Source organism: Sceloporus occidentalis, unplaced genomic scaffold (genome assembly GCF_023333645.1).
Source record: "Sceloporus occidentalis isolate IW3139 unplaced genomic scaffold, rSceOcc1.0.p SCAF_3, whole genome shotgun sequence".
In the NCBI taxonomy this organism is placed as follows: Eukaryota; Metazoa; Chordata; class Lepidosauria; order Squamata; family Phrynosomatidae; genus Sceloporus; species Sceloporus occidentalis.
This window is the reverse complement of record NW_028316983.1, coordinates 106,803,084-106,827,940: the sequence shown is the minus strand read 5'-3', so window position 1 is coordinate 106,827,940 and position 24,857 is coordinate 106,803,084. Positions and strand designations below refer to the sequence as shown.

The 24,857-nt window shown below is 41.0% G+C and overlaps 1 protein-coding gene across 1 annotated transcript in view; it reads left to right on the top strand.

Annotated features, from left to right (window-relative positions):
- The window catches only part of CFH (complement factor H), a 164,734-nt gene extending 143,694 nt beyond the window's left edge, over positions 1 to 21,040 (top strand). Inside the window, exons 23-28 of the mRNA XM_089518312.1 lie at positions 6,337 to 6,454; positions 11,098 to 11,289; positions 12,680 to 12,862; positions 15,303 to 15,485; positions 17,429 to 17,628; positions 20,611 to 21,040. Of these exons, the coding sequence (XP_089374438.1) occupies positions 6,337 to 6,454; positions 11,098 to 11,289; positions 12,680 to 12,862; positions 15,303 to 15,485; positions 17,429 to 17,625 (873 nt within the window). The 3' untranslated portion in view covers positions 17,626 to 17,628; positions 20,611 to 21,040. The remainder of the gene's footprint in view (positions 1 to 6,336; positions 6,455 to 11,097; positions 11,290 to 12,679; positions 12,863 to 15,302; positions 15,486 to 17,428; positions 17,629 to 20,610) is intronic.
- Positions 21,041 to 24,857: the final 3,817 nt, after the last annotated feature.

Sequence of the window (24,857 nt, the reverse complement as noted above, 5' to 3'; positions counted from 1 at the left end):
CCATTAGTAACAGCACAGCTTCTTACCTACCTCCCTATTGACCAGAGAAGCTGCTCCTGGCCAGAACACAAAAAGATAACTTGGGGCCCACAGGGTTGCCTCCGCCTCACCTCTTCCACATTCTCATCACTGGTTGGAGGAAGTCGTCAGTCACCTGGTCCTCCTCCCCAGCTGATTGACTGTCCGCTCTGACCATTGACTGAAGAGAATGTGGAAGAAGTGGGGCAGAGGCAGCCTGGCAGGTCCCAAGTTAACCTTTTGTGTTCCAGCCAGGAGCAGCTTCTCTGGCCTTCTGAGCCCTCAGTGGGGAGGCAGGCAAAAAGCCCTGTTGTTCCTAGTGGTGACATGGCTACATGGCCGCACTGCTATTGGGAAAAATGGGACTTGAGCATCCACGGATTTTGGTATCTGGGGTGGGTGGGTCCAGAACAGATCCCCTGTGGATACCAAGGCCCAACTGGACACTTTTAAATTACAATATCATATGCACAACCTAAATATATTTATATTTACATTGTTTCATGTGGATAAAGTGACGATTTGATATGAAAACAATACAATTAGAAGTAAAATATGTTTAAGAATTACATTATGTTCATTTTAATGTTAAACCTTACATTAGTAGACTAGGTTTGCATAATCAGTAATGATCAAAATAATGTAGATGCATTTCAGCATTACAGCATCTTGACTTAATCAGAACTTTCCTCTCCTGGCTTCTCCTGGCCTTCAAAGTTGGAAACTTATAGATTATGACACATAAAGTCCTATATAAAGCATGGCACGGTGTCAAGCCACACTGAGTACTATGTATGGTCATCATTGCACTGATACACCACCTGTGACCTCCAATTACATCCCACATCCAGCCTGTTGGGTGGCCATCCCTTTGATTGGTGACAAAGTGGCATGTGCAATGCACTGGTGTTGCAGGCCATTTGGTGTGCCAGTGTGCCAAGTGATACATTCACAAATAGGGCTGCCATAATTGTCCACTTTTACCAGGGACAAAATGTAGGACAAATTCAAGACCAAACTGTAGGGCAACTGCAGGACAAAACTCAGCTCAAAATGTAGGACATTTAAGGTCCACCATTTTTCTTCAATGTCCTACATTTTGGGCTGAGTTTTGTCCTGCAGTTGTCCTACAGTTTGGTCTTGAATTTGTTCCACATTTTGTCCCTGGTAAAAGTGGACAATTATGGCAACCCTATTCACAAAGCACAATCATGAAGGCCTCCATACATGCCCCCTTACCCCCATGCCCCTGTTGGACTGTCTGGTATATGTATGGTGTAATTACATCTGTTCTACTTAACTTGTCACACTTTCATATTTTTCTTTGCCACCCCCACCACCACTGCACTAGGCGGTTTATATGCAGGAGCGAAAATGTACATTTCCTGTGCTAAATTGGCAGATCCCTGCTTCTTTGTGCCCCAGTATTTAGCCCCAGAATGAAGCCTTCTTCCCACCTGCTTCCGCTTATTGAGTTATCTAAACACCCCACCTTCAAAGCAGCTGAAAACCATTTTATTTGCCCAGGTGTTTTAGTTCATCACTTCTCAGCAGGATGGGAAATACTCAGCACCAAAATGAAAAGTTATTGCCCAAAACACATTGCAGAAATAATCCAGTTTGACTGCCCTGGCTCAGTGCTAGGGAATCCTGTGAGTTGTAGTTTATTGTGACACCAGACCTGGCAGAGAAGGCTAGGTGTCTCACAAAACTACAGTTTCCAGGATTCCCTAGCATTAAGCCAGAGCATTCTCAAACTGGATTATTTCTGCAGTGTGTTTTGGACCTATGATAAATATCATCTGTCTTTAATACACATTAATAATTTGTAGTGCGCATGAGTAGTCAACACATAGCAGATCTATTCTGACAGTCTTGGTATTATACATAAAATGCATTGAACCTGAACAAAATGGAAGTAAGGTGTGTTTTTTTAATTTGCCTTTTTGGACACAAACTCACCACACATACATACACACATATCAGAGCTGTATGTTTTCTCATAATGGAATCTTGACTGTGCAACAGTATCAATGAGTCTTTTCAAAATAGGAATCCTGCATGAACATGTCGGTGTCTTAGGGATGCTTCTCAAGATAATGCAAAGAAAGAGAGAAGGGATAGAATAAAGAAAATAGATCAGGAAGTTAGAGAAACAGATTTTAAATTTAAGGAAGGATTTAAAAAGCATGAACAGCTTTTAAGAGAACCTCAAGCAAGTTTAAGTCAGGGGTTCTGCAGGAAGTGGCAAGGTTAAGGAGGAAAAACAAAGAAAGAAATAGAAATAATTTCATTGGAATTTCATCCTCATAGTAGAATGTGACAGAAGGTGTTCTTTGTAAGTAGAATATGTACTTTGTAATTAGCCAGAAGGCAATAAAATGTTCCAAACTGTACCTTTCCAGGCAATATAAATAAAGGACAGTACAAGGAGCAAAGCGCATGCATCTGAAGAGTGTTTAGTCAATAGTCAATGGGTTATTTGAATCTGAAGGAATAATAATCAAGGTAAACATAGATATGTTGAATAAATAATGAATAATGGTAAACCAAAGGTCATATAAAATGCTGTTTGGTTTCACTATTGAGTCTGTGGGAACCCTTGTCGAAATGAATATAGAGTTAATAAGAGTTGTTATCAGGAATGTTTATCGAACCATTTCCTGTATTGCTATGTATTGTATATGTATTATCCTACTTGAGAGTATATATTTTCCCTGGATGAAGATTAACCTTCCATTATGAAGCCAAGCCCTCCCTCCAGTCCATCTGCCTTGGTCCAGGCCTTGGAGGTAGAGAGGAACTGCTGGACCTCTTACCCTTTCCCTCCACCACTCCCTTCTCCTTCTGTGTCATGTCTTTTTAGATTGTAAGCCCGAGGGCAGGGAACCGTCTAACTAAAAAGAATGCATGTACAGCGCTGTGTAAATTTACAGGGCTTCATAAATAAAGGTTCATAATAATAATAATAATAATAATAATAATAATAATAATAATAATAATAATGGAACATAAATATAGAGCTTGTAGGAGTTCTTATCAGTGCCAGATCTCTTAAACCCCTTCTCACTGTGTGCCAGCGCTACCACCAATTTATATGTGTTGACCCCACACCACTGGCTCTGTCTCTGCTGTCACATAAATCCCAATGCTTGGCACCAATTATATGTGACAGCTATCCACCCACTGCCATTAACTGAAGTGTCTTTAATAACAGTTTTTCCTATTACTTTTGGTAACGTGTTTATATTGATGTTATTAAAGGCCACTAGGTTGTGCACAAGAAGGAAAATAGGTTTTATTTACAACAAGAACTGATGTTACTTTTCATAGAGTTTATGATAATATAGCAACTACTATCATAAATATACTAAAGCACTTGAAATATCCATTTATCTTACCCCAGAGAGACTGTTCTATAATATCTTGACAAAGGACTATAAAAAGGTTATAGTCCTGATAAAAGAGTGTAAAATGAATTAACCTGGAGATAAGTATAAATTAAGCCAAGAACTATTCAAGCAGATTGAGTGCAGCTCGATATTATATCTCATTAAAAGTTATTTTATATGTTATTAAAAGTTATTTTTGGTTGTTCTTTATGTTCAGTATGTGCAATTTCTGTATGAACTAGCTTTTTGGAGTCTGGAAAATACTATGAATACTATTATCTGTCCATCATTACTGATGAAGATCTTTTTGAAATGACTTCATAGTTCTGGAGGTAGTCATATTACAACAATAGCTTTTTAGTTAAATTGTGGTCCAATACACAATGCAGAAATAATCCAGTTTGAGACCACTTTGACTACCCTGGCTCAATGCTAGGGAATTCTGGGAACTGTAGTTTTGTTAGACATTTAGCCTTCTCTGTCAGAGAGGTCTGGTACCATAAGAAACTACAGTTTCCTGAATTTCCTAGCAATGAACCAGGACAGTTAAAGCAGTCTGCAATGTGTGTTGGACTTACATTTCCAGTTCTTTGTGAAAGCTGTTACAGCTCCTTTTTCCAAATATTGAAGGATACATGTTTTGAAATTTTGTTAAAAGTTACTATTAAGCTGAGATGCTAATTTGTATATATATTGTACATGAGAATAAAACCAATTTAAAAAGTTACTATTACAGCTCTTCATGCAAGCTGCTTTTACTCATATTATTAAAGAAAATATGGTAAGAAGAGTTTTTAACGATTGTGTGAAGACTAATAAGCAATAATTTTAAGGTGACATTTGTTTGTATAATGAACTTTAATCCAGACATTTATTTTATATTTATTGTTTGCTCTCTTTGCACTGATCTATAAATTACATTCATGTTTATCATACTTGTGTATTACATTCCCCATGTGCTTCAGTTATATTCTTTATTTATAAACTTTGGTTGTTAAGAATTCTTCTATTGAGTATATTATATTTATATTCACTTCTTTATTAGATATGACTACCCCCCTCCAAGTGTAGTAGGTTGCATAAAAAATTTAGCCACCCAAGAAACCATGCCAACTAATCAGGGTACTCATGATTATTTGCAGGTCAAGCTTAGGTTCAGGGTGTGAAGGTTGTCTGCGCTCTCCCACTCCTGCTGAGCTGGATGGGATTCCTTGAGACCACCTTTTTTGCTGCCACCAAGTGATGAATTAGCCTCTGCCCCCTCAGCAACACACCAGGAATTTTGCTGGGGAATTCCACAGATGCTTTCCCTTGCCAACATACGAAAGAACTAGCTGAGCTAAAAACATGTGAAAAGGAGTACAAGAGATGTTGAGTACAGCACGCTCTCGGCTTACGTGGGAGATCCGTTCTGCTCCATTCGTTCCGCCCCCATTCACATGAATGGGGCTCGTGTATGCGGTGGTGCAGCAGCACGGTGGCGCGCACATGCCACGGGCACACCCATTCATGCGAATGGGACACATCGCCCCACGTGCTCCCACACAGCTTACACGTGCCACGGGTGTGCCCCCATTCATACGAATGGGACACGCTGCCCCTTGTGCCCCGCGCGCTCCTGCGCGGCTTTCAGCATATGCTGAAAGCTGCATATAGCACACCCGCATATGACGCAGGCACACTGTACTTTAAAGAAATGCTTTATTCTTACTAAGGCGTTCTAGAGCAAAAGGATACCACAATATGCAGCACCACTTGTCCTACAGGCACAAAGAAAAATGTAAATTACAGAATACAGTCATTTCAGCCAAGCCAGTAAAACAAAACAAATCCTAATGCCACTAGCTAGTACATTTCCTAATCTTACGTGAAGCTCAGATGGGATTTGTAGTCCTTGATGTTTCTGGATAGCTAGGAGCCTCAATTCCATTATCCAGCTCCATCAGCTTCCTCCCCCTGCCAGCCAACAGGCAGGCAGACTTATATAGCCAGACCTCAAAACGCAGACTCTCTCAGGAGATTCTCAGATGGGGATGGGATGGGGATGGGAGTCCATCTTTATCATGGTCGCATGAAAGACAGTCACATGACATTCTTATCCTGTCAATATCCTGGCATTGAAGTGGAATTGTCCTGTCATTTTATTTTAATGGAAATTTCCATTAATACAAAATGACAAGGAGAATTTCATTTCACTGATGGGACAATGACAGGATCATCATGACATCATTTGAAAGTCCCACACAATTGCAGTCAATTACAATTCACTAACAGGACAATGGCAGAATAAGCGTGACATCATATCAAAATCTTATTGCAATCACGCGATAAGGATGGGAAAAAAGGTGGGACAAAGACGTCCTTTTCCCCATCTGATAATTTTGATAGACTCAAGCCTTATGCTGCTTCCAGGCTTTATCTTAAAACCTCTGTTTCAGAAGCATCTCAAGGGTTTGTGGTTCTGCTCAACTCCCCATCTCATTGGACAGTTGCCATCCCATGACCTGTGAAGTAATCCTCCTTAAAATCTACCTCCTCAACATTTAATCATTTGTTATCAGAAAAGAAAGCTCTGATAAATAGAGGGTTTGGGGGAAAACAAAACAAAAATAAAAATAAAAAAGTGGATTCCTTTAGGTAATTGATAAACCAAAAGGATCACTTTTGAGGTTTTGTCGACTAGGTGAGATTATTCACTGATGCGCAGTTCCAGGAAAGTCAGAAACTAGTCAGTGAAGAAACTGGGAAAGTCCTTTTTTACATTATTTGCATTTTTCTCTGCCAAAAAAAATAAAAGTTTTTTTGCTTGTGTGTTGCAATAGGATTAAAAGGGTAGTGGAAGTTGGAGAAAAAAGCTTATGCAAGGTCCTTCCTTGCAATATTAAAAAGGGCACAGTGCACTATGAAAAGGCAGAGGAAGAACTAGTCTGGGAGGAAACTATTGGGAGGGAGGCAGGGCCCTTGTGGAGGCTCAGGGATGGCATGCACTTTGCTGTGCTCCACTGCCCTGCTTCTCCTGTTTGTGCTTTGCACTGCACAGGAAGGTAAGTAGTTCTCAAATTTTAAATCATTTATATGTTATAATACAGGTCAGTGTTGAAACAATATACCATTATGTCTGATCAGTCTCTACTTGGCTTCATTAAAGTTCTAATTCTAAGCACCTCTGATTCAAAGGGAATCCTACGAGATGAGGCTTTTATTTTGCTGCAACCTTCCCTCATAAACTATCCCACCATTTCTTCTCTTATTTTCTTTCCTCCAAAAATCTTATCCCCAACAAAATCCACTGCAGATGAGGAAATAGAATAGCTGTTCAATTCCCTTTTGACTATTTGTTAATATCTTTTCAATGTCTATTATATAATTGAATCGGTCATAATTTTGGTATATCTTTGAGGTTGAGTTTGGGTAATGCAGCCGTACATATTTTCTCCAGAAATACATCCTATAGAGTGCAATATATATTATTCCTCTGCATGAATTTGCATCATTGTCCCATATAGCAGCAAAGGACATCTTTATAAAGAGTGGTTTACAAATAAATATTTACATCACTCAATATATCATTTTGTGTGCCTGATGATACTTGGGCAGCAATCCTAAACAAATTGTTCTGAGAGTAGGCCTCTTTGAACTCACTGGGACCGAGCGAAATGGGATAATTGATTTAATCCAATTTATGTCTATATGTCTATGCAGATCAGTTGATCCCTCCCTTTTTGGATGCCCAAAGCCTTAAAACCCTCCCAAAGCCCCCAGACACCACTCCAATTTAAGTTTTGGGGGTTACATTTTTTTTTAATAGTGGCCCAGAACACAATAGAGCACCACCCGAATTTGGCAGTTTTCCTTTTCAAAAACTCTAAAACTCCCCAAAAGCTCAAGAAAAAAAAAGAGATACAGAAAATTAATTGAAAATACAGGCAGTGCTAACTGAAAATAGATTTCCAGTCACTATTGGGTCACACTTTTGGGGCCATTTTCTGCGGAAAATGTGACACCAGAGGCCATCAGAGGGAAATTACTGGGGGGAGGGGGTTAGTTTTTGCTGCAGTTTGCCAGTCCTGGGTTAATGGGTTGAAAAAGATGTCTCTTACATTTGGGGAGAAGTTAAAAATGTTTATCATTTCATTTATTTGTCATATAAACCTTTATAAACCCATTAATATTTAAGGAAAAGCACCTGCCCTTTCTTGTGCATATGGGAGTTATGAGAGCCCAAGGTGGGGATTTTTCCTTCTTACTGTCTCTCCTCACAAAGAAGTTTGGGTATGAGAACACTTTGTTTTACTTGAAATTATTTTTGTAGAATTAAATCAAATTGCTTTAACATGATGCCATTTTTGTTTCAAAACAATACTAGTTTAGTGGTCTAAAGTATTTCTTCTTTTAGTCATATTTGTTTGAATATGAATATATAACTGATTGGTTTAAACATCGATGGTGATCAAATTAGGCTTCTTTAACAAGCTCCACTAATTCCTTGATTCTTTATGTCAGTGTTTTAAGAACTCTCAGTTAATTAGGATTCCATACTTTTTAAATCCTATCTAAGGTTAACTCCTTTGGGACTCTGACGATCTTCTGATATTTTAATACTAGCAGCAAATCTCTCTTCTTTCATATTAAGTTGTCACCATTAAAATTGTCACATTCTATACATATATTCTTCATATTCATATTCTTCAGAAGCTGCTCAGGGACCAAAATTTTCTTGCCTATCATATGTGGTCAGACTGGGATTTTTGCCCTGTGAAATGTTGTTTCCAAGTATATCGCTTCATTTATATTGCAAAAGGCTTAAGAATTTTTTCAGCACCTTTGATTTGAATGCTTGCTAAAGTTTTGTGTCCTCTTATAAAGTTCCTTCTACTGTCTCCTTTTTCTTTTATATTAAGGCCAGAGCATTACCTTGGAACAAGAAGAGAAGAAAGCATTTCTCAAGCCCTGGTGGAATGTTTTTCCATAGGAGCAACTGTCTGTGGCTGTGGTAGTTCCAGTTCCAGTACTAGGGGGAAAAATCCCACCTGTTTCCTTTCCGAGCCCCATATCCTGTTTCCAAACTTCAGAAAGGGGAAGGAGGCATGGACAGTGGCTTGTAGTATAAATGGAGGCACAGCTTATTTGTGGCAGACTATAAGTGAACTGCATTCCTCCTGATCCTGCCTAGAGTTAGCCAAACAATGGTGTTTACTTTCCCAACACCTTTACAAAGTACATGTGACATCCATAGATGTGAAGGAAGCACTGGAATAAGGAATACGACAGGGTAACCTCAGTTTTTAGTCTAAGAGTTTCTGGGCTTCCCATATGCAGCCTCTACTTCCTCCACCCAGAACTCATGGGAATTGGAGAGGGGAATTTATAGTGACAAAGGAACAGAAGTATTAGACATTGCTTTAGCCATGTAGCTTTTCCACAGAGAAAGGACAATGTGAAGTCCCAACTGAATGCTGTTCGCATTCATTTCCTATATAGGAGGGCACTCATAACAAAAATAAGGATGACAAACGTGTGCAAATGTCTTGATCTTACTGTGGATGCAGGTAATTTGTGTTCCCACACCTTTTCTCAGTGTGGGCCAGAGAAACAAGAATGCCTCCAGGACTGCTTTCTTCCCTGCTACTGGTAATGAAGCCTTTTGGAATATGGTGGGAAGGACAAGACAGCTTGTGCAATGAACAGTTGTGAAGAGATGTAAAACGCATAGTTCTTTCATGTGCACATTGTTTTTGTGCACATGCTTGGGCCAGATGCAAAAGACCAAGAAACTTCTTGGGGATGAACAACTGTGTGACATTTTGTATAGGAACTGTAAGCCAACAGGAATTCAGAAACTAGCAAAAGTCAGATTTGCTGAATTGATTTATTATTATTATTATTATTATTATTATTATTAACCTTTATTTATATAGCGCTGTAAATTTACGCAGGGCTGTACATACAATCTTTTAGTTAGATGGTTCCCTGCCCTCAGGCTTACAATCTAAGAAGACACGACACAAAAGGAGAAGGGAGTGGTGGTGGGGAATAGGATCAGGTCCAGCAGTTCTTCTCCACCTCCGAGGCCTGGACCAAGGCAGACGGACTGGAGGAAGTGCTTGGCTTCTTAATGGATGCTTAAAAGGAGGCTTCCTGGGTCAGAGAGGGGCTCACCTCTGGGAATGCTTCTCTAAACAATATAGTATTTAATTCAGTTTTGAAACTGGGTAGAGAAGTGACGAGGTGTGCATGTGGGGGAAGAAGGTTCCAGGAGTAAGGGGCAGCAAGCGAGAAGGGACAAATTCGGGAGGGGGCAGTGGTAGTCCTACACTGTGACAGGAGACCTTGACTACCAGAGCGGAGGGTGCGAGTAGGAATGTAAGGAGAAAGAAGGTCAGATAAGTAAGGAGGGGCCAATCCATGGAGGGCTTTGAAAGTCAGTAACAAAAGCTTGTACCGGATGTGGAAGGGGAAGGGGAGCCAATGAAGGGAGGAGAAAAGAGGAGAAACATTTCCCTGCTTTCTTTCATATACATATAATGGGAATTGCTGATACTGAGTCTCCTCTTAGCCTTCTTCATTCTAAATCCTGGTTCTTTACTCTGCCTCTCTGGCCTGGAAAAAAAGTGGTCATTGTACAAATTGTACAGTCTCACATTTTCTGAGATTTGTTAGCCTTCCTTATTTCAACTGCTAGTTCATTACTCAGTCATTATGTAATGACAAAGTAAGTATTCAATGTGCAGTTATATGACATGGTAAAGTGAAAAAGAGGGAGGCAATTGTAACAGAGCTTGGGTACTGTTTTCTATCCTTTCCAAATCAGAACAGTGGGCAAGGATGCAGTCCTTTTCATTGCAGGTCAGAAGAAATCTGCTTCTTTCAAGCTTAAAAATGCAAGAATTATGCACCCCATTTCTCTAGACCTATGCAGAGAATGCCAGTACAAAAGACATAAAGGAGATTGCATGGTTCTTCAATAGCAGGATAGAAGTGGGACCGAAACTGTAATCGTGGGATCTTATTGCACCACATTGTGTCTAGGCAATAGGTATCCAGTAGTCAATCTGTGTTTCTGCTGCTGCTTTTAATAAATGGCAAAAATTCCGTGAATAGCTTTCAATCCCACGGTTAGCTCATTATTGACGTATATGCCAAAGGTCATTCAGGGGTAATTCAGAGAGAAGAGGATTTAAATTGGTTTCACCGCACCCCTCCCCATTCCTAAAGAACCGAAGACTTCTTACTGCTGGGGAGGCAATCCGTCTTGGGCACTTGAAAGGGGATTTAAAGGGCTTTCACTGCATGGACAACATACCCACACACCATTCCCATTGAAAGCAAAACTTCTTAGTGCTGAGTAGCCAACTGTTTCATCCTGTGCAGTAAAAATGGGATTTAAAGAACTTTCACTCCACATACCCCACTGCCAAAGACAATACCTATACTTATATAATCTCAAATAGCTAATGGGGAAACCAAAGAGTAGCATGAGAAGATCCATAGTCAACCTGTTATCAATTTGCAATTGCATGGCAATGTGATAAGAATTGTTGCTGTTCTGGGTGTTTAAAAAGCTGAAACAGCATCAGTAAAGAAGCTTTGTGCAATAATCTTGAAACACTGAGAAGGAAAGCAACAGATGATTGGAATATTCATCTTTATTATGGCTTAATTTATTCCTCTCTGTTCTTTTCCAAAGTTAACCTGTGTGGATATCCTCGTATACAGAATGGAGGACTATATTACGATGAGCCAGAAACACAGTTTCCAAAGAGAGTGAATGACTGGCTTTACTTCAAATGTAATAGGGGATTTCTGGCAGAAAATAAAAATGAATGGCATAGTATGACATGCACTAAAAATGGTTGGAATCCAAAACCCAAATGCTTCAGTAAGTAAATGTTTTCTACTCCCCTAACAAGGATAGAAATAATCATGTTTAAACCTAACGTGCATCTTCTGTGTTGTTTCATTTCAGTTTTGTGGAAAGTTCATTTTTAAAAAGCAGTGAAACAGGGGCAAGAGAAATGGCCATTTGTTGTGGTCACTTTCCACACTCTGTTTCAAGTTGTAAAATGCAAAATTATTGACGTATGCAGAACTGGAGACAAGTTTTGGTAATGAGGTAAATCCCTTCAGAGAAGCAGGTTCCCTTGCCAGTCCAAAATCTGCTGCTGTGAAATGTGCAGAATGGCCCTAGGGAGGGGAAGTTCAAATGTGTGTGTGTGTGTAAAAGAGAGGGTAAGGGAAAGGGAGAGGGAAAGGGGGGGTCTTTTCCTTGATCTGTGCTGCAAAAGATGGATCCCTCTTGCTATTTTCCACGAGGAGGTGGTAGTTCAGGGCCTTTGGGTTGTGGTTTGTAATGGGGGAGATGGCACTTCTGGGTTTTATACGTCTTCCTGGAAAAGATATTCTATTATGGGCTTTGCATCAATACATTGCTTTCTCTTAAAGGCATAAAGTTCTCTTGCAGTTTTGAGGAAGGAGAATGAACTATGGAAAAGGAAAGAGAAAGAGGGTTCTGCTCCTTGACAGAGATGGATAGTGGAGGTTTACTGCTTAGCCTCAGTCAAATGACTTGTACTAGACCGAGTAACTGCACTGTAAAATACCTGAAAAAATAAAAGGGCCATAAAACAAATGTAACGGAGAACAGTTTTAATTTTTTAAAAAAATAAATAAATAAAAAGTCTGGGGCCTTCATCTGGGCCTGGAAAGATAATGTGAGAATGGGATGATCCTTCCTAGAGGAAAGATTAAGAAAACATCATAAAAAGCAAAAATCCCAAAAAGCCACTGCAGTCACCAGTCCCCATGCCATGAATCCCAGTAGTGTATCTATTGGGGAAAGGCTATTTCTTTGAAGAACAGGTTGCAGCCAATATGCCAACCAAAGCTAACCACTCTCATTAACATGGGCTTCTAAGAACAAATAAGATCTGACCCTTCAGTGGGAATACAACTCTGTCCTACTGATCGGGTTGAACACCAATACATAAGGCAAAAGAATCAAAAGAAGAAGTGCTCACCAGAACCATCTTTGTCTTGTCGGAATTGATCTTCAGCCATAGAGGGTCTCTGGAGATTCACCTAACACTTAGCTTTGCAGCATTCCTTTCAACCTAGTCAAGAATGACAATGTAAAAAGAAAAAGGTATGATTTCCTGCATTTTTTAAACATTTGCCAAGAATACATGTATACAATAATGCCTGTCTGCCTGTTGTATAAATAAGTTTTGACTTCTATAAATGATACAACATAATTTTTCTCCTGCCTTTAGAAAAGTGTAATCCACAACAAATTCAACATGGTAGACTAATCTATTCATGGAATGCTGTATTCATAGAGGGTGATGATATTTCAATTCGTTGTGATAGGGGATACTATCCTGCAAATCAGCAAGCAACAGTCAAATGCACAAAAAATGGCTGGTTACCCACTCCAAGATGTATTGCTCCAGTAGGTAAGGTGGACTTCCTTTTGTTTGTTATACTATTTGGGATTTGCAGTTCTCAAGCCTAGTACTTATTGGCAACACTAGCCTTGTTTACATTAGGGCGTGGCATACAGGCCAACACAAGCCTGTCTGTCCAAAGGATTGCATACATTTTATCTTCTCTCATTCCTCTTGCTTCCTATTGGTTTACTTTGTTTTAATAAAATTACTGAGCTTTTCATTTTTATCCCCCCTAGACTTTTTGTTTCCATACTCATTACAGATTATGGCAACCCTAAAATGACCCCCTCCTGGGGTTTTCTTGGCAAGATTAGTTCCGATGAGATTTGCCATTGCCTTTGCCCTGAGGCTGAGAGAGTGTGACTCCCCCAAAGTCATGGGTTTCCACAACCTTCCCTCTGAATGCCAGCCTCTAGCTTCCCCTTTGCTTCCAGCCCAGCATTTTTTCCTCTTTGGAACCTCTTCCCTTCCAGCCCAAAGCATTCGCATAATCTGTCATAATAATAACAACAACAACAACAACAACAACGTCACTTGCAGGGGAGGCCACCTGAATGCCATCTCTGCATCTGCTTTCCCTCCGATTGCTACCTCAGAATGCCACCTCTCCTTACATACACACATGTAGCACAAGCATTCACACACTGTATCAATTTGCCAAATTGAAAGGGAAACATTTGTAACATTTGCATTGTAGCATTCGCATATTACACACACAAAAAATAATATTTAAAAAATGCCACTTGCAAAGTGACCTGCCATGCCGACAGCAAGAAAACGAAAGGGAAATGTAGCACAAGCAGATACCTTCTATCAATTTGTATCAACCTGTAGAACAAGTAGTCACATAATTTGTCAAAAATAAAAATTACAAAAAGAGACAGAGACAGAGAGAGAGAGAGAGAGAGAGAGAGAGAGAAAGCCACTTGCAAAAAGCCAGTGCGAGAGGGGAGGCATGTTCTGCCCTCTGCTCTCCCTCTGACCTAAATCCCTCCCCTGAACTTGACCCAATCATGACCAGGGCCAAGTTTACGGTGCGTTACAGACCGCCCATTTGGGGCGACCTGTATCCGGCACTTTACCCGCCGGATCAGGGCCTCAGCTGCCACAGCGGCAGCCTCTGAGGCCCCAATCCACTTTCCAGGCCACAGGGAAGCAGCAAAAGGCCACTTCCCAGCGGCCTGGAAAGGGGTGTCCTTGGGGTTTCATGCCCCAAGGACACCCGACGGCAGCGGGGAGGAGGAGAAAGGGGCTGCTTGGTCCCTTTCTGCCTTGCGTCACTGGCGGAGCCATCTAAAGGCTGCGCCAGCGTCACAAATCCTAGAAGGAGCTCCGTTTCGGAGCTCCTTCTGGGGCCGCGAAAAAGGCGTCCCAACTGCCCTCGTGCGGCGTGAGGACGTCATGTCTGCACCGCCCCGTTTGGAGGTGGCACGTTTGTGACATCCTAATGGCAGCGCCCATTATTTTGTACGTACCGTGTACATACTAGGGTTGGGGCGTTTGGAAGAGAAATAATCCATTTTTGGAAAAACCGCTCTAAGGGGGATTTGCTCTGGTTTGGGTGTGTAAAACCCTAATTCTGATGTGTTTAAACTGTTGCCAATGGGAATTTCCGACTTTTAATCCAGGTTACAATTCGATACAAAAGGTAGTCTGGATGGCCCCTTACATTTCCTCCCACAACATGCCTCAGCAATTAAACATACATATTAAGAACAGGATTTCTGCCCTTTCCTTTCCAATCTTCTCACAAACAAACATATCAAAAATATTCTGAAAAGTGAATTGATCCTAATGCTATGAGTGAACCAAAAGTATTGATGAAAATGGTGGTTTTTTGATTGAATGTCATCATGGCTTAGTTGGCTAGGGCAAGAATTCCAGAACTTTTAATTAAAGTGGGAGAATGGATGGAGGTGTTTAAGGAAGCAGAAGGCCTGCATGCACAAATACTACACACTAGTGTAGGTTTCTGCAGAATCTACTGTTAGCAGTTAATATCAATAAGATAATCACTGACAGTAAACAGAGGAGCAAAATGCAAATCTGTCTTCAAGCTCATGCTTTATCCACAAAAAAGGAATTGCTTGGTCTCTTTGAGCTACTAAGAAAATGGCAAATGAATGTCATCCATACTTGAAAGAGAACAATAACGAGAATGTATTGATAGGGGCTTTTGCCCATTGATTGCCTATGATTAAGAAACAATGATGGATTGTTTTCCTTTTTTTAAAAAATGAACAGTGCTTAAACTGCCAAGTATTTCCACTTCTTTCTCTTTTTTACACATCAGGAACTATTACCTACAGTTGGTTAAAGGCACATATGTGTGGAGTACAATATGTAGTCAAAATGATCTCCTCATTACAAAAAGTATTTGTAATCAAAATAGGTGTCACACAAAAAAGTATTTTTCTGACTCACTGCTTTGAATTCTATGTCATAGAGACTGGAGGACAATGTCAACGTCCACCTTCTATTGAAAATGGAGATATTACTGAAATGTCTAAATCAGCATATAATTCAGATGAAGTTGTGCATTACAAATGCCAACGTTTCTACAGAATGGAAGGCAATCCAGTAGTGCGCTGTCTCAATGGACATTGGTCAGAAACACCAAAGTGTACAGGTATGAAAATGAGCTCAGATCTTCATTTTTGGATGGAATACATCTTGCAAATGTGGAAAAAATGTTAATCTCTATGTCATGGTTTTGATAGCAGAGGTGTTTCAGCTTTTATCTATTCATTGAAAGCGAGAGATGGATTTTATATAACTGAAGCATAGACTTCTAGCCATCCCATGTTGCAAGTATCCAGTTGACAACCAATCCCCATCCCACAGAATGACAGAATTGGAAAAACCCTTGGAGTTCATATACTCAAATGTTCTTATTCCTCCTACATTACTCATAAACAGTTATGGTTATTTTTGTAATCTTGGGGGGAGGATCACTGCAGTAGGTATATATTACTCCATAGAGAAGAATGAGCAGAAGAACAGACAGCAATGAGGGGCTTTCTTTCAATTAATTTTTGAGTCTATAGGATATTTTGGATTTCACAGGTTAGTGAACTGTATCCTAACTGTAGTCCTATTCACTTGTTTACAAAGCATGTTGAATCCATATCCAAAGAGGGGGAAACCCTCGATCCCACTCCCTTATCTCAGTTTCCATCCTTATGGGGAGTTTCTCCTACACATAGCACTCTCATCTCTCGGGTTTTGTTTAATGTCATTGGGAATGCACAGGGGAAGCTCTCCTCTTCAGACTTGCCACTGTATGCATGAGGAAACTAACCAAGTTGAAATGAGAGGCAGGGCTAGCACATTCCTCTCCTTTGTATATTGATTCGGCACACTTTGCATATGAGATAAAAGTGTGTATATTTGAAATTACTCAAATGTGAGATATGTTAGGACTGAAATTAGGCAGATCAGATCCTCATCCCAAAACTGCCTTCTTAGTTTGCATCATTGGCTACTTAATGAAGAAGTCATGCCTTTGAAAGAATAGTCAAATGCAGTTTTTATTCATGACTTATGCATCACACAGCTAGGCCTGGGGACTGAAAATAATCACCACAATGCTGGCCCAAGTCTGAGATTTAGACAACAATTTGATGTTAGCATAATATTAGTCTCTATCCTAGTCTTTCTTTCACTGAATTGACTAAAAAGAAAATTCTTAAATATATTCTTTTAATATGTGTTCCTGTCACTCCTCCCCAGAAGAGTTCATATTCTTCTTGTTGTTGTGTACCTTCAAATTGTTCCTGACTTATGGTAACCGTAAGGCAAGCTATTTTTGGCAAGATTTGTTCAAAGGTTTGCTTTTGTCTTATCTGGGGCAGAGAGAGTGTGACTTGCCCAGGATTGCCCAGTGGGTTCCCATGGCCGAGCAGGGATTTGAACCCTGGTCTCCAAAGTTGTAATCCAATGCTCAAACCATGGCACCACACTGGCTCTCTATCCATACACTTATTTTCACTATTTTTGGAAATACAGAAATGTTAACTTTCATTCTGACTTTTTGGCAGGGAAAAAAAACCTGTAACGTGTACAGTTGGCCCTTCATATCCATGGCAGTTCCATTCTAGACCCTTCCTCACCACTACCTCACTCCGCAGAAGGCAAAAAATGTGGGACCTTAAATCCTGCTCTTCCTAATGGTGCCACTATACATGCATGACTGTGCTGGTGTGGCCACATCCATGTGACGCCTTTGAGGAGAATGAGGTGGCGCCATCCATGTATGCCCCAATCTGTTGATGACAAGTCCCTGGTTGGGAAGGGCCTATTGTATTCATTTTGACAGGTTGACAGCTGACAATAATCCAATATATTCACAGTTGGACTCTCATCTCTCATCTCTTGAAGGTTACAGCCATGAATGATCTCAGATTTTACTGTGTCACTTTCTCCTTTCTATTTTTTCTCCTTTCTTTTTTTCCTAAAAGTATAACTGTTTCCTTATCTTATTTTGTATTTCTATGTGCTCAGAAAAAAAAAAACTTCCATCCAGTGCATTTACTATTTTTAAAACATTAAATAATCTCTGTCTTTCTGCAGTTCCATGTACAGCAAGTCAAGAAGACATGCAACGTAACAATATAAGGTTCAGGTGGTCAAGAGATGAAAAAATGTATTTGGAAGCTGGAGATCAAATAGAATTCATCTGTAGGAGGCCTTATGATCCAGCTCCATCTTCCCCTCCATTCTTAGTACGATGTGTAAATGGCACAATTAAATACCCACAATGTATATGATATGTAAGTATATTAAAAATAATAAAAGACTATCCAGCACAGATTACTTGAGCTTTTGTGTATCCTGTAGAAAGTTGTGAATTAAAAATCCCGTGAAAGGCTATCACGGCCAGCATCCATAGTTTTTTGTGGGTTTTTCAGGCTGAGACCATGTTCTAGAAGAGTTTATTCCTGATTTTTCTCCAGCAGCTGTGGCTGGCATCTTCAGAGAATGCTGGCATGGAAGAGAGTGGGGTATATATACTGTTGGTTGAGAAGAAGTGATTTACATGTTAATCTATGAATTGTTCTGTTGTTGAATGGCAAGGCCTCAGGGTGACTATTTACTTATTGATCCATTGTCTCTGTGGGGGGAACCCTCCCCCTGTGTGGTTTTCATTTGCATTTGCTGGGTCTTGATTTTGGTATTTTTCAGGACTGGAAGCCAAACTTTGGTTGGTGCGTTTCCGACGAGCCCTATGGGGCGCCGTTGTTATGCATGAGGAGCGGTGCTTCCTGACGCACCTTGCCCCTCGCATGTTACGAGGGCGTCAAAATGGCGGTGCCCAATACAGATGGGTGCCACCATTTTGACGTGACGGATGCTAACGTCCGCACGTCTCGCCACCCTTGTGACACCGCAAGGGCGCCATTGGCACCTTGCAACGTCACAACGGCGCCGCAAGAAGCAGCTGCTTTTTGCAGCTTCTTTTTGCTGCACAGAGGAGCCACGTGGTTTGTTCACTGCGGCTCCTTCGTGCAGCAAACAAGGGCGCCAACAGACTGCCCTTTTGGGTGGTCTGTAAAGTGTCTTTGTTTACTTTAAGGGTTTCTTCTTTCCTGTTGAAGTTGTCAAGATGTTTGTGGATTTCAATGGCTTCTCCGTGCATTCTGACTCGATAGCTGTTGGCATTGTCCCAAATTTCAGTGTTTTAAAACAGCATTTTATGCCCTGGCTGGTTTAGAATGCCTTCTGCTACTGCTGATTTTTCTGGCTGAACCAGTCTGCAGTGACTCTCATGTTCCTTGATTCATGTTTGAACACTGTGTTTGGTGGTCCCTATGTAGACTTACCTGCAGGTTCACGTTATGCAGTAATCTCCTGTGACCATGAGAGGGTCCCTCCTGTCCTTTGCTGAGTGCAGCATTTGCTGGATTTTCTGTGTCTGTAGGTTGTGCTTCCTCACCGGTTTCTCTATTGTCTTCACTCTTATGGGTTTTTCTGGGTCTGGCAGCCCTTATGATGTCTGCGCTGGAGTAACCATTAGCCTGTAGAGCCCAGTCTAGCTTCTCCCATTCATCTTCCAGGAAGTGGGATGCATGCCCCAGGACACCCCAGGAAGCCACTGCTGGGAGAGAAAGGTGGCTGAGGGAATGAAGCACTTCCCAGGAAGGAGCTCTGTTTAATAGCTTCTTCCGGCACCCTGCAGCAGCGTGAGCATGTCACACCCATGCCGCGCCATTTGGCTGTGGTGCAGTCGTGATGTCATACTGGCGGCACCCATGTATACAGGGTGCCGCCTTTATGGCACAGCAGGTACATGTTAGGGTTGTGGGGCATCTGTAAAGGACACCCCGAGGCAACCCTAGCACGTCATGACAGCGCCCCATAGGGCCCGTCTGTAAAGCGCCTTTGTTACAAATCTTCAACATTCTACAGAATGTCAGTATTACTAATTTTCAAGGACACTCACACTATCCTTTCTGCTTATATTCCTAGCCTACAAGCTAATAATATTCCCACTCAGGCTAACTATGACCCATTACAAACGGGCATAAAGTACGTCTTCAGGACGTACTAGGGTTAGGAAAGGGTGTGCCTTACGCATGCCCCTAACCCTAGTACATCCTGAGGACATACAAAATGGCGGCTCCCATTCTACACGGGCGCCGCCATCATGGTGTAGCGGACGCATAGCGTCTGCACATCGTGCAGCAGCGCCACTTCCGGGGCGCAAAAAGAAGTGCCATTTTGGGGCTTCTTTTTGTTGCATCCAGGAACTGCATGGTTTGACCGCTGTGGTTCCCGGATGCAGCAACTGGCGGTCATTTTCCTCACAAAACTCATCTGTGTCAAAGCTAGTCAGATATATTGAAAAGTTAGGGACACAATTTTGGTTTGGTTATTCTTGATTGTCACACTGACACTTATGATTGTCCTAATGTCCCTGCCTCATTCTTTTCTATACAGCTGAAGAAATTACGTATTTACTGGTACTGTAAATGATACAAAATATTAAATTTGTGTTGAAAAACATTTATATAACAAAAATATTAGTACAATAAGGCCAGTTTTGGAAATATACTCATTTATCACACTAAAAGCCATATTATTCAGAAAGTATGGGAACAATATTTCTGATGGTTCTCTCTCTCTCTCTCTTTTAAGTTATTAGCATTTATCAGAATTAGATCTTAAAATGATAAAAATGACCAGAAAGTGTCAACATCTGTAGAAGTATGGACTTTTCTAATAAGATAACACTGTACACAGTGACAGGTTCATTTGTTTCTCCCCTTGTAATTATATAATTTTATTTTTATCCTGTTTTTCTCCCATATGGGACCCAGTGTAACTTATGTTGTAGGTTTAAAAAATAGCTTTGTTTGTGAAATACGTAATACAAAATTTTAAAATTAATTAAACAAGTCAAAACATTAACTTAGAACAATTAGAAACACTTTAAAACATATTACAGATTAAAAAAACAACACACTTGTTGCATTCCTGCAACCATTTGAAAGCTGAAGCTCTGTTTAAAGAAGGAGGTCACTACCTGCCAATGAAAAGAAAACACTACCCATGTTAGACACTGAAACAATCTTATAATATTCATATACTGTTATTTGTTTATGGGAACATTATGGTTGAAGCAATTATTTCTGAAGCAATTTATGAATTGACTCTGTTCTGCAATAAATTATTATCTATATAAAGGATATTTATACAAAATCTATACATATAACAATGTACATAACCTTACCTGTTCACTTTATATTTTACAGGTACAAATACAAGGAATGGGGAGAAGCTTACAACAGAGATTTTTAACCAGCATGCCATCATTGGAAACCATAGATCAACTGTCTTTAATAGCATAAAATTACACTATATTTTCCAATACATTTTTCAAAGATTGTAGCAGCTACTTTTAATGGATTGTGAACCTTCTGCTCTACATATACTTCACAGAATATTTATAAAAGATGAAGTTAAAAGAATCATAGGCCAAGTCCACATTTAATATTTGAAACAAGGCAAATCTATTAAAAGAAGAAGAAAAAAACCCAGAAGCTGAGAATCCATGTACTTTGCATGAAAACTAGCAAAGGAGACTAAAAACCCTAAACGATACAGTATATCATTTCAGCAGTTACTTTTCATCTGTAAGAATTTTGTTTATGTTGAAAAATAAAAAGTACCTATTTGCAAAAATGATTTTGCTGACAAACTTGGGGAATAAGAAGACCAGACACTGAGACTTAGGTGTGGTACACACCACCAGAATGTGATGTCCTGGCAGCAAAAGTAGGTCTCGGAGCGCGCACCAACCACATGCCCCAAGCCCTACCTACAACATATGGGTGGTGTCATTATAGTGCCGCCCCGCCCACACGGGCGGCGTGTGCATGACATGTGGGTGTTGCCGCATCCACACATCATGTACAGGAAGCAACATCATAAAGGCTGTGACACAGCCCTTATGACATCCCAAAAAGGAGCCTCACAGTTTGGTTGCTATGACAATGCTATGGACCAAAAATGGGTGTCTACAGACCACCCTGTACTGCACCTTAGTTTGTAAAATGGGCCACTTTATTTAAATTGTACTGTTCATTTATTTATTTCTTGAGATCTGCAAAATAGAGGGAGCAACCCAGTACAGGAGCAGCTGGAACAGGCAGTCTTTTCCCCTGACCACGTCCCCAGCTTCCCCTGGGTGAAACACCTGAGCCCCTAAAATAATCCAGGATTGGATTGCTCCCCAGCCCACCTGCATCTGAAACACCAGTCCAAGATTCCCTCACTCAACTCACAGGACTAAAGTGAGGGTTTATGCCTCAGGTCAGCCCCAAGGAAAGTCTCTTTCCCTAGCCCTTTAGTTACATGACATAAAGAGGCAGTTCCAGAGAGGGTGCCACTGGTGCTCACCTAAATGCTATATCTTCCCTCAATAACAGCCATGGATATGGATCATGCATCTGCTTAGCCTCCATCCCCCACCAGGCTGGTTGAGCAAGCCTTCAACAGGAGAAGTCCCAGCAGACTGGAGGAGGGCAAATGTTGTCCCCTTCTTGAAAAAGGGAAAAAAAGGATCCCAACAATTATCGTCCAGTTAGTCTGACATCAACACCAGGAAAGATTCTTGAGCAGATCATTAAACAGAGAGTCTATGAACATCTAGAAGGCAGTTCCATAATCACAAAAAGTCAACATGGGTTTCAGAGAAACAAGTCATGGCAGACAAATCTAATCTCTTTTTTTGATAAAATTACCAACTTGTTAGATGAAGGGAATGCTGTGGATATAGTATATCTTGATTTCAGTAAGGCCTTTGACATGGTTACCTATGACATTCTTGTAAACAAGCTTGTAAAATGTGGGCTAGACAAAGTAACTGTTACATGGATTTGTAATTGGTTGACTGGCCAAACCCAAAGGTTCCTTTTCATCCAGTAGAGATGTGACCAGTGGGGTCCCACAGGGCTCTGTCCTGGGCCCAGTGCTATTCAACATCTTTACCAATGACAGAATTGGGGACATGGTTATCAAATTTGCAGATGACACCAAACTAGGAGGAGTAGCTAATACCCCAGAGGACAGGATCAAAATTCAAAATGACCGTAAGAGATTAGAAAGCTGGGCCAAAGCTAACAAGCTGAATTTCAACACGGAGAAATGTATGGTACTGCACTTAGGGTGCCGCTGCAGCTGCGGTGCCCTCGCCACCTGCGATGGCTGCCAGGCATGTGGGCACTCCTCCCACCAGGCAACCCTCACACATGACGAGGGTGCCTCAAAGGCCCATCTGTTCCGGGCATTAGTGCCCAAACAGACAGGCCAAAATAAAACTGAGTCGGGTCACTTTGGAAGGATGCTTTTTAAATTATGCATGCATCCTAAGAGTCCAAAAGCCACACAAAAGCCTCACTCCAGTCCATAGGACTGGAGCACAGCTTTGGCACAGCTTCTGGCCTCTTAAGATGCTAATGTCATTTAAACAGCATACCTCCAAAGTGACCTGAAGCAGCTTTATTTTAGCCTGTCTGTTCAATAGATTCATTTAGATTAGTAAAGTATTCCTGAACTTATATTGCGTCTTCTGCTCCATTTTCCTCAGGCTGAGCACCTTTTTCCTTTTCTGAGAAGACTGAGACAAAGAAGGTTCTCAGTAGTTCTGCCTTTCCGCGGTCCCCTGTTAGCATTTCACCATCTTCTCCATGCAGTGACCCTACCATTTCCTCCTTCTTCCTTTTGCTACAGACATACCCCCAAAAGCCCTTGTAATTGTTAACCTCTCTAACAAGCCTGAGCTCATTCTGCACTTTACCTTTTCTGACTTTACACATTCCTACAGATGCTCGCTATTTGTTTGAATTCCTCTTTGGTTACTCCCCCCTTTTTCCATTTCTTAAAAATGCCCCGTTTAAAACATAGCTCCATTGAAACTTCTTTAGTCATCCATCCTGGTTTCTTGAGACACCTTCCATTTTTCCTCCTTGTTGGAACAGTTTGAAATTGTGTCTTCAAGTAGCTCCCTTTTGAGGAACTCCCATCCATCCTGAACTCCTTCTCTTTTACTATTCCTGACCACTAGATCACCCTAAGTATTTCCCTAAGTTTACTCAAATCAGCTTTCCTAAAGTCTAGAATGTGTCTGACTATGCCTGACTTTTCCTTTCCACGGTATAACACACTCCAAGAGAACATGAGCACTGCCACCTAAGGATTCCGTTACCCATACTCCATTAACCAGGTAATCCCTGTTGGTTAGGATCAGATCTAAAATAGCTGATCCTCTTGTTGCCTCTTCCATCTTTTGGACAATGAAACTGTCTTCCAGGCACATAAGGAATTTGCTAGACCTTGAGGTTTTGGCTGAATATAGTTTCCAGCAAATATCAGGATAGTTCAAGTCACTCATCACTACTACATCTCTCTTTGTCAGTGTGGCCATCTGTTCTAGAAAGGCATCAGCGAATTCCTCAGCTTGACTTGGGATTCTGTAGAAGACTCCCACAATAACATCCCTGTTTTTTCCACCCCCTTTCATTTTTATCCAGATATTCTCCACCTGGCTTCCAGGATATATGTCCTGGATCTCTTCATAGGTGTAAACATCCCTGACATATAATGCTATTCCACCTCCCTTCCTGGTTGGCCTATTTTTCTTGAAAAGGTTATTCTCCTCTATTACTATATTCCAGTCATGAGACTCATCCCGCCAGGTTTCAGTGAAGCTTATTATTGTATCATATTTGCTTTATTGTGCTAAGCGTTCAAGTTCATTTTGTTTATTTCCCATGCTCTATGTGTTAGTGTAGAGACATCTAAAATGATGGGTCCTCCCCACTTGGTGCCTGTGTAAAGTTTTTTGCCTCCCACTTTTGGGTCTTTTCACTATTTGCCTTGTTTCCTCTCTAACAGTATGATGATTATTTTCAGCCTTTGATGAATCCTGCTTTCCAAATTACTGTCTCCCTCCCCCACATAACTCAGTTTAAAGCCCTCCTGATCAAATTTTTCAGACTATTAGCAAAAATGTTTCTGCTAACTGGCATGAGGTTGAAACCATCCTTTGCCAGAAGTCCCCCATCATGGAATCGCAGCCCATGATCCAAGAATCCAAATCGTTCTCTGCTGCACCATATGCAGAACCCTATGAGAAGCCAGTTGTTCACATCCGCTATTTTCTTCTCCCTTCCTGTACCATCCCCTTCAACTGGGTGATGAGATGAGATGACAACCTGTGCATCCAGCTCTTTCAATTTCCTACCCAGAGTATCATAATCCCTTCTGATATTCTGAAGGCTGTGCAGTGCAGTATCATTGGTTCCCACATGAACAAAAGAAAGGGGTAACAGTCAGTAGGCTTGACAAGTCTTGTCAGTCTCTCCATCACATCATATGTCTTTGCCCCAGGAAGACAGCACACCTCTTGAGACATCTTGTCATGTTCACAAACCACTATACCCCTCAGCAAGGAGCCCCCCACAACCTCTACATGCCTCTCCAAGGCTTAGCAGCAGCC